Here is a 10,593-nt window from a genome sequence, read left to right as displayed (position 1 = left end):
CGATTTGTTTTATTCTTTGTGTTTGGATGTGCTTAATGTTGCCCTCTTGATGCTCGATGCATGCGCTTTCCCCTCCACCTCTTCCTCCCTCCCCCTATACCTCCTCTTCCCCTGTAGTTGCGAGTGGCCGTTCTCATTTTCCGGTGTAGTTAACATTCGCCTCTCTTCCTTGCGCGTAGCTCCTGCTGCTCTTTATGGACCGGGAGATGGGCTGGGGGAGGACCCTTGGGATGATAAACATAAAAGGCGAGGGTGGTGGTCTGCCTTTCCCCTCCCTCTCCTTCTTTGCTCGCCTTCCGCTTACACGCGAAGGCGGCGCAGAGGGGTGGAGAGGAGAGGAGAGGAGAGGGACGCGAGCAAGCAGAAGGAATCAGCACGCTCGTACGGTGGACATGGCGCAAGCCTGAAGTTGGGAAGGCTTTTTTTCCCGCTCTTCGTGTGTATTGCTGTTCATGTGCTCCCGTTCGCTTGTCTAAGCAGGGATGGGGTGGGGTATCTCTCCCATCACACCCGCCTTTCTTCCTCTAAAGCCGTACAGACTTTCTTTTCGGCTCGCGGAGGCTCTCCTCCCTCTCTTCCACTCTCTCCGTCTCCAACGACAAGAGGATTATTTCCCATCCTCTTTTCGCCGTCGTCTCCTCGTGCTTCCGTCAGCGTTTTTTTTCTGTTCTTTTTTTCTTCGCGCGCGCTGCAGTTGTACTCGTGGCGTTCACGCCGTGCCGTCTCCGTGTGCGTTAAGTTGTCGTGCTGAGCAGAAGAAAAGCGCTTGTGTGTGTGCGCGCATAGGTGTGTGTGTGTATGTATGGCTCCCTCATTGGACTGCTGGTGTACGCATACTTCTCATGTGCGCTGCTTTTTTTTTTTCAATATTTTCTCTCTCCGTGTGTGTGTATGGTGTATCTATGTGTGTCAGGTACGTTCGTTTATGTTCCACGGCTCGATCGCGAAGAACGGCAAAAGGAAAGTGTGCGCTGTGTGTGTGCGCGCTCTTCTTCAGGCCTCACCTTCCTTCCTCTTCTCTTCCTACCACCTGTGACGGATGTGTATGCCTATGTCTGCGCGCCGGGCATGCAGCCATGTCTGTTCATCTTCCTGCCTGTGTCTCTCTCTCTGTGTGTACGTACATGTGAGGTACCACTGCTTACTTTCTTGTTAGGGTTATTTGCTTTGTGTTTTATGGTGTCGTGATCTCGACCGCATTGAGGTATGTGAACAAGCGCAAGAAGAAAAAGAAACGCACGCACGCACACATGCACGCACCAGTGCAATGGCGGCACACAGAAGGAAACGCGTGTTCGTACCCATCGCAGGGATAAGAGGTGAGCTGTTGTGTGTGTGTGGGGTGTGGTGGGTGGGATGGGGAGGATAACGCCTGGATACGCGGGTTGCACAGAGTACATGGAATACATGTGTGCGCACGCACACGGGTGCGCTCGAGTCGCGTGCGTTGCCCCTGTTCGCCACCTTCTGTTCACCCTTGGCCATTTGTATTGGAGTGGTGGACTCGTAACTTTGCTGCCCACGCCTCCCTCTCTCCCTCTGCTCTTCTTCCAGTAGCTCTGCGTCACCTACCAACGCTTCCGCTTCCTCCTCCTTCGTCCTCCGTCGCCCTCACCTTCCTTTCGTTCCCTCGAATCGCACCACACGCGCGGTTACGCAACAGCCTCTCCGTATCTACCGCACACACGCAAGCACACCAACACATCGGAATCATCAAAGAACAAAAACAAAAAAGACTTACAACTGAAAGAGCTAGTGGAACACACACAACTAACGCCCTCTCCTCTCCCCACTCCTCCCCAACAAACAGAACGCGCCCAAAAAAGATTGTTCTCCTTTTTTTTGCGTGACTGTGCCAGTGTGTGTAGCCCTCCGAAGCTCGCTTTCTCCGTTATTTCACGACTTCTTGTCTCTCTCTATCACACCCCACTCCACTTCCTGTTCTAACCCCCTCCCTCCCCCCCACACACCCACAACGTCCAACGACCTCCTTTCCCATATTACTGACCGCCACACGACTACGGAGAGAAAACGGAATCCAGCATCGTCACGCCGTCGCGCCTCTTTCCTCCTCCACGTTTGTGCTCGAGCTGTTTCTCTTGACATTCTTTTCTGTCTCTCTCTCTCTGGGTGCCCACCCCCCTCCCCACAAGTTCACAGCCGCCACCTACGGAAAATCCGCCCAGCCCCTCCACCCCACCCCACACCCCACTCGCAGGCTCTTTCCGTGTGCTCGCTTGGTTCTTGCGTGATTTCAGTTTTATTATTAGTCTCCTTTGCCGTGCTCCCCACTCCTCTCTCGTCCATTGTGGCTCCAGAGCTCTCCAGTGGGGGTAGTGTTGGTGGTGGTGCACAAACGTGGCAAGGAAAAAAACCAGACAGGCAGCAACAACATCCTTCACAACACCCGCACTACTTGAGCACCAGGCTCTTCCCTATCCTCCCCCCGCCCCATCCAACACCCTCCACGCGGTCGCCACTGAAGACATTACTGGGCTGAGCGTCAGTTTTTATGTGACCTGCGCGAAACACCCATCTCTATCTCTTTTCCCCCTTCATACAGACCTCCCAACCCTCGCAGTCGTCCTGACTTCCCCGCCCCCAGCTCAGCAATGCCACGCACAGCCCCCGCCAAAGGTCGCCACATCTCCTACAACGCTGATGGCGAACTCTGCATGACGGTGGTGGACCCGGTGACGCGCAAGCTCCTCATCCCGACGCAGTACATCTTCGAAACCCGCGCCCAACAACGTGGCACGCTCCCCTCGCTCTGCCAGCTCTTTCTTTCTGGTCGGTGCCGCAAGGGCCAGGGATGCTACCAGCTGCACGCCGACTGGGAGGCAGTCCAACGACTTCGCTCTCAGGTGGATAGCCTGCCCTGCTGCTGCCCCACTCACGGCGATAAGGACCACATCGGGGTCTTAGAAAATGCCCTGCTGCGCGAGTCCATCTCGCTGGGCCACCCCCACTCTCACCACCACGGGAACAACGAGCAAAACAGCGCCGATGCGGCCGCGGCTGCCGAGTCGAGCGTCGGCGCGAACGACGTTGTGCTCTACGTTCCAGGCTGCTCCTTCTTTGAGGGAAGCTACGCGCCGCTGGACCGCGTGAGCTACACGGTCGGACTGCGTCGCCTACTGGAGGAGCAGCGCGTCGTGATTGCCCCTTCCGCGGCGCGCATCAGCCTACTGAACCAAGCCACAGGGTTCCCTGAAGAGAAGATTGTTGCGGACGCGTCGGCGGCGACGGTGTGCCGCCTGCACGCGATGGGGCGGTGCCGGTACGCCGAGGAGTGCAAGTTCCTGCACCTTTGCAAGGACCTCACGACGGCCGACCCGCAGCTCACGGCATCCCCGGCCACGGGCAGCGTCAACGGCAACGCCGACTGCGCCGCTCCCGGATCTTTTGAGGCGAGCACCACCAGCGCGGGTCTCACGAACGGCGCGGAGCCCTCTTCCACGGCTTGTGATCGCCGGGTGAAGAATTCCCACTACCACGGCGGCTCCGGCGCTTCGGGCACACCGGGCGCCCCCGTTCGCCAATCTGTCTTCACCTCCATCAGCCTTCAGCAGCAGCAGCAGCAGCTGTCCCTCGGCAACGGTGGCGCTATGGCGGCGGACCCCGCTGGGGTTGCGACCATGGTGAAGGTCGGGTCGGCCTCCTCCCTGCAGCCGTCACACAGCATGTCGTACCACCAGGATCCGTCCATGATGGTGCCGACGGACGGGGGCGCAGGCAGTCCGCACGGCTCGTCGAGGCCGTACCTGATGGGCAGCGCTGGTGCCGCTGAGAGTGGTCGGCTGCTGGTGCCGCAGCGCGAGGACGTCAGCAACGGCACCGAAGGCGCTGGCGCCGCCTCTGCGGTGCCCTACCTGTCAAAGAGCTTCAGTGGCTACCGTATCGGTGCCGTTGGGGCGGCGTCGCAGCCGCAGCGTCCGCTCCAGAGTGAGACTGGGGTTATGCCCCACATGATGAACGCGAGCATGGGCAGCTTCCCCGGCAGCGGCCAACAGAATAACTCCTCGCCATTGGCATCCCCATATGGCTTCTCGGCAGCGAAAAGCAACCGTGTTCGCGTGTCCCTCAGCCTCCCCGCGAGTAGCCCCACATCGGCCCTGACGTACGGAGCTGCGCTTGGCACATCGAACTGTTCGGACAAGACGAACTCGCCGCCGGCGGAGGGTTCGATGGGGATGTCGTCAAGCCACAACAGCTTTTCGCGGTCCGTGACGCAGATTCAGGCCTCGTCGAACCCCACACGCTGGCATCACAACCCGTACCTGGCCTCATGGCCCAAGACAGAAGCTCCATACGGGTTTGCCGGCAAGTGCAACAGCCTCAGGTGCCACCCAGCCGGTTTCTACGTGCCCCCGATCGCGCGCGCGGCGTGACGGTACACGGCTCTGCTTCCCAAAGAAAGGTCGGGAGGGAGGGGTGGAGGAGGGGGCCGATAAAATAAGCAGCTGATGACCCGTTCACACACGTATACTTTGTTGCCCCTCCTTGCCTGGCTCTTTGCCTTTTCCTCTCTTTTCCTTTTCGCTTGTTTTCTTGCACACAACCAAAACGACCCTCCCTCTCTCCATCTATCTACCTCTCTATCTCTCTCTCTCTCTGTGTGCTCAGTTTCGCTTGTTTTGGGAAGGAGAGGCGATCGAGTAGGTAGGAAGCCGAAAATAATAATAATAATAAAACAAAAGAGGGAGGAGGCGAGGAAACTGCGCGCGCGCACGTCAAGAACACAGAGGAAAAGAGGAGCGGAGATCAACGCCTCCGGCGCCACTCTCACGGACAGCGGGTGGCAATGGCGGCTGCCACGCGCGGACTCGGACGCGCCACGCATTAGAATGAGCAAACATGTGCCTGCGCCCCTCCTTTTAGTCTCACACCTGGCACTCCCCTACGCAATGCGGGCGGAGAGGACGTCTTTTTTTTTGTTCTCGCGTTCTGCCGCCCCAGTGCCGGGTGTGCGTGGTCGTCAGTACTGGTACAGAGTTCACGCGCATCGCATACGCCCCCCCCCCCCCCACCCCACCCCGCTGCCGCACTCCCGCATTCCTTTCCATGTTCGTTGTCGTGCTTCGCTTGCGCATCTCTTCTTTTTTTTTCGAATGCTTCCTTTCCCTTTTTTTCTTTCTCGTGTCTGCTGCTCCCGTACACACACACACACATACACAGACAGCCTCGCTTCCTCCTCTCCTTCCCGCCCCCTGCCCTCTCCCTTTTTTTTGTTTCTACGTTTGTTCTCCTCTTCCTTTTTCGGGCATGTGCTCGCGTTTCACTTTTCTCTTTCCTTCCTTCGCGCGTGGTCTATTTCCTCGTTCCCCTCCCTCCCCCACTTTGTTCGCTCGTTACACCTCCTCCTCTCTCCCTCTTTCTCGTTTTTTTTTTTCGTTCCTTTTCCACCTTCTCTCCTAATCCCTTCTGACTGGGACGATGATGGCATTTATATATATTATCTTATAGTATATAGCTCCCCCTCCTCCTCTTTTTCGTTGGCTACTTGTCCTCCTCCTCCTCTTTCTGTATGTCACTCTCTCTCTACTCTCACAGGTAGACCCTCATCCCTCCACCACCCCCTACCCACATCCCCCCTACACACACACTATATATATATATATATGTGCACGGCCTACGCATCGACGCACTGATAGAGAGATGCGTTCGGTACTTCATCCGCTTGCTTTTTGTTTTTCATCGTCCTTTTTCTCTGTGTGCGCGTGCGTGTACATGTGCGTTGATGCGGCGCCCCGTGCACCCACCCCTCTCCCTTCCCCGCTCTCTTCCGCTTAGCCTCCCTTTTCCGCTCTCCCTCATCCCACCGCACGAGAAGGCTTCCTTTGTTTCCTCAATTCGTTTCCCCCTTCCAACGATTTCGTCCTCTCCCCCCCCCCCGGAGACTCCCTTCTCTCGTCATGGCGGTGGACATGCCGAGTGTGGACCGCATCACAATACCCCAACTACACGGCGCCTTTTTTCGCTGATGGTGCCACACTCCTCGCATCCTGCACAGACAGAGGCGTCTGATAAGTCGCGCTACGATCCGCCCTATGGAAGGTGGAGCACTGAACAGAGGAGCACTTCGTGGAGCGGAGTGCCTGCGGAACGAAGCGCACGCTCTTTGGTGCGTGACTTCGCAGCCCACTGCAACTCCCCGCGCTCACGCGAGGAGGCTACCTTGCGCATGTGGCGCGGGGATTGCGCACGCCGGATCACGGCGCCGTCACAGTGCTTCGCCAGCATCAACTCGGGCATGCAGGCATCGGCCCCCTTCGGAGCACCGCACGCACACACACACATACACCTCCCTCATACGCAGCGGTCGTGTGCGCTTCAACGCATCCCTGGCTGGCGGGCTGTGGGGGGATGGTGCGGCACAGGCAGGCATGGGGCCAGGAGCGACGGCGGTGCATCACGCTAATAATGCACTGGCAGGGCCAGCGACAAGAGGCACATGGCGGCCGCCGCCCCAGACGCGGAGAGCAAGGCTGCTGGGCTCGTGAGGCACACGTGGCTTCGCGCTATGATCTTGCAGGCAGTGCCCTGGCTACGCACATCGCGCTGGCGCTGCATGGGCCTCCCCCGCCGTGTGTCTGCCGCTGCCCCCTGTGCCCCGTCGGAGCGACGTGCTGTGAGCTCGTTGTGCGCCGGCAGATGCTCATCGGCGGGCCCCCTTCGGCTGGGCACTCCGCCGCCCTGGAGCGTGCGCCACAGTGCGGATGCTGACCGCGTGGGTGGAGGCGTGCGGCCCACCCGGGTCTCCGTGTGGCGGCGGTGGCGCCGCGCGCGCCCGGGGAAGGGGCGGGGTGGGGCATGCAGAGGCCGCCCCGCGCACGGCCCGATTCAACGGCAGGCGGCTCGTCCGAGACGGCCGGGATGAAGCCGTGGCGCTGCAGGGGCAGGCGCGCTGCGACGGTGTATGTGCGTGGATGTGTTGACTTGTTCGTGGTGGGGTTGTGGACAGGTTGAAGAAGAGAATGATACGATTCACCTTTTTTTTGGTATGTTCTCGGGCTCGTGTGTTTTTTTCCATTTTTGGGCGCGCCCGTTTTTTTGGGCCGTTCTGTTTTCTTTGTGTTTGGCCTCGTGGCGGCACATAAGGTGATGCCAGTGATCGGGTGACGGGGTACCGCAAGCCGTAGCAGGAGAATGAGGATGCGAATGAAAGACGTGATGGTATTTTTTTTTTCGCTTGCACGGACAGAAGACAAATTTGCGCGCGACACATTGCCATCACGATGCGGAAAAACGCAAGAGAAAAAGAAACGGGCGGTACGTTACGCAAGACGCAGGAAAACGTGTATGTTCTCAGGGGAGCAGGCACGTCACAACCCACCCACTTACCCAGATATTTGTCGTAAAGGAAATCCGGATAGCAACGTCTGACAAGCCAAAAAAAAAACGAGTGCAGCCGTAGTCGCGGAAGATGCGTGCGGAGCAGGAGCGCCGCATCCCTCTCTCTCTCTATATAGATGTATATATATTTATATAGCTATATATGCATATATCCGTACGCGAGCGCGTTTTTTTCGGTTTTCTTCCACTTGTGTGAGTGGGTTGTCGTTGCCGAAAACGGATGAATTTTCAAGGCATCTTGTTTGTTTGTTTGTTTGTTCCTCCTCCTCCGTTTTTTCTCTTTTTCTTTTGTGGGTTTTTTGTTGCACAGTCGACCCCACCCACCCCCTTCTCCTTTTCTTTTTTTCGTGTGTGTGTGTGTATGCACGTGTTCGTGCTCAGACTTCTCTCATCCTATTCGCAAATGAAACTGTCGCTAAATATGTTTCGTTTCTTCTTCCTCTTTGTCTTTTGCGCCTTTTTGTTGTGGATGATGGGGAGGGTTGCTCTCTGCAAGCAAATCACTGCATCTATGCATCGTTGACTTCCCTTTTGCTCATGTGCGCAAGGTGCGTAGGCGCATGGGACGAAGGTATGTATGTGTGTGTGTCTCTCTCTGTAGATGATGACACGTGGCAGTAATAGGAACACAGGTAAGACGCAATACCTTTTTTTTGCATGCAACGTTTTGTAACCCGAATAATAAGAACGTCAAATCACTTTGTCTCACTACTTGTCTCTGCATCTCCTTTTCTCTGACGTGTATGTGGCGTGTAGTTGACTGCCTCAGTGATGGACATCGCACCTCTCTCCACCCGTTGTTTCCCCTCACTCCTCCCTTTCCCTGTTCCCTTTGTTTGTCTCTCCTGTTACCGTGTTGTCGTTCTGTTGTCCTTTCTCGTGCGTTCTGGTTTCTACCACTGGCGCCTTTTCTTTTTCTTTATATATTTCGCTCTTTCTATATTTCTTGTACTTCTCCCATTCGTTTTTGTTGTTCAAGTCCCCACTCCCCCGCCTCCCCCGCCTCTCTCCTTTCTTCCTTGTCGCTTTCCCCTGCCTCCCTATCGCTGGATGTTGCTGCTTCACACGTCACGGTGCGCATCTTTCTCCAGAGATCCGTTTTCGTTTCGTTTTTTTTTTTCGTTTTTTTTTCCTTTTTTTTTCTGTGTTGATCGACGTCTCTTGTTGAAACGATATGTGAAACACGGCGCTTTTTCTTTTTTTTCATTTTCATGCCAACGACGGTGATCTACATATCAATAAATCTCTCCTCCTCCTCCTCCTCCTCCTCCTCCCCCTGCCTTTCCTCCCTCCCTCCCTCTCTCTCCATCTCTATATCTCTATGTCCCTTCCCACCACCGCCACCACCCACCTCCTCTTCCTTCATCTTTGCGTGCCACCACTTCCCTTTCCCCCCTCCGAAAAAAAATTCTTTTGCTCTTTTCCCTCACGAGACCCGCTTTCAAATGTTGTTGTTGTTTTTTTTTTTTTGGGGGGGGGCGGGGCGGGTTTTGATTTGGTTATGGTTATCATAAGGATTATTTTTATTAGTTTTCGGGGTCCGTTGTTTTTTCTTTTTCCTCCTCCTCCCCTTCACTTTGTTTACTTCTTCCCCCCTCCCCTCCTCAAAAAGGAGAAGAAGAACAGGCCATTGTTTTTCACGTGTTTTGGCGTGTTTTCTCCTCTCTCCCTCCCTCTATTTTCCTTTTTTATCTCTCTATCTCTCTCTGAACTTGTCCACGTCCAGTCTTGTCTGCTGGGCGAGGAGGGGGCGGGACTGTCCTCGCTTTCCTCTCGGTCTTGACGTCAGTAATGGCGTGGGGTGGGAGAGGCACATCTCCGTATGCGGCATCTCAGAGCGCAGTAACCCCGCTCTGTGAGGAAACCAAGCAGCCCCCCCTCCCCCTCCCCTCCTTCATACCCCTGTCCCTGCCAAGCGCAGAATCACTTCCGGTGGTGACAGGGCCAGGCACGTACGACGTGGAGAAGCCAGAGCGATCTATCGACGCTGATGTGGGTGGCCAGGTCGTGGGCGGCGTCGCGTCGTCGCGACCTGCGACGGTGAACGCGTTTCCATCATTTATGCGATGGGGCAGAGTGTCCGCGTGACTCGAGCGTGTATTCCGTCCTGCCCCCCACTGCGTGCTGCTGGGGAGCGTGCGCCACCCCGAGGGATGCACCAGGTGGCGGCGGGCGAGGCGGGCGGGGGGCGGGTGGAGTTGGAGGCCGAGGCCGCGCTCGGATGGCTGAGGGCACTGCTGCAGCGCGTGTTTACGGCTGGTTGGCGCCACGCGACGGGGCCTGTGACGGGCCGGGTGGAGTGGGGTCTGAGTTCATGTTGCATGGCGGATGGGATGTGTTGATCAGGCCAAGGAATTTGTGCTTTTTTCCCCTCGCCCCTACGTTCCTCCTCGACGACTCTTTGCACGAGAAGGGGCGAAAAAGAATTATAGGAGGCAACGCTACCACTAACAACAGGATTGTATGAAAGGTCAACAAAGAAAAAGACACGACGTGCGGGAAAACGGCGGAGCGGGGGGGGGTGGGAGCGGTAAGCACCCTCCAGCGCTCCACACCATACACAGCTGAGCAGGGGAAAGCGCAGTATACGTTTCGCCACGCCTCCCTTTTCCACTCTGCTACTCACACCTCGATTCACGGGGACGGGGACGGGTGTACTCCCTTGCGCGTTGCAGAGTCCGCGCATGCGCGTGTTTTGTGTGTGCGCAAGTACTCTGGTGTCCCTCCTTATGGGACGCCCGCCTTTTCCCCGCGGATTCGCTGGGGTCCGTGTGCGTGTGCGTTCTCCCTTCGATGCCTCTTTCGTTCTTCCCATTCTCCACCGTCCCCGCTCCCCCTCCCTCCCCACCTCTTCATATCGATCTGAGCGCTGCCTCGCCTGTCGTCTGCGTTTCCATACCTTCCTGTGCGCGTCGTTGCCTTCTTGTCTCCACGGGCGGTGTGCGGCGCTCTCGTTTCTTCTCGCATCATGCACCTTCACCTGCACCACCGCAGCGGACAAGGTTACCAGTAGCCATGTCGGCCAAAGCGATGTGACACGAGAGGGGAGATGGCGACAACGACGGAGCGTTTCTCTCATTGTTTACTTGTTCAGCCGCCCAACTCATCTCCTCGCGCTTGGACGGCGCGGGAGCACCGCTGTTTGCACGGCCGCACCACAGATAGAGAGGGCGAGGGAGAGAGGACTTGCGCAAGAGACTATGCTGGCTGCAGGCGTTTCTTTGTGTGGTGCATGCA

At 56.9% G+C, this 10,593-nt stretch overlaps 1 protein-coding gene across 1 annotated transcript; it reads left to right on the top strand.

Moving 5' to 3' along the window:
- Window positions 1-2,612: 2,612 nt before the first annotated feature.
- LMXM_22_0740 (conserved hypothetical protein) lies at window positions 2,613-4,391 on the top strand (the record flags this gene model as incomplete). Its single annotated transcript, XM_003875481.1, has 1 exon — window positions 2,613-4,391. One exon carries the CDS (start codon window positions 2,613-2,615, stop codon window positions 4,389-4,391), a length of 1,779 nt encoding a protein of 592 aa, XP_003875530.1.
- Between the last annotated feature and the right edge of the window lie 6,202 nt (window positions 4,392-10,593).

This window comes from Leishmania mexicana, chromosome 22, assembly GCF_000234665.1.
Source record: "Leishmania mexicana MHOM/GT/2001/U1103 complete genome, chromosome 22".
In the NCBI taxonomy this organism is placed as follows: domain Eukaryota; phylum Euglenozoa; class Kinetoplastea; order Trypanosomatida; family Trypanosomatidae; genus Leishmania; species Leishmania mexicana.
The sequence above is the reverse complement of the archived record's forward strand: the minus strand, read 5'-3'. Positions and strand labels throughout refer to the sequence as shown.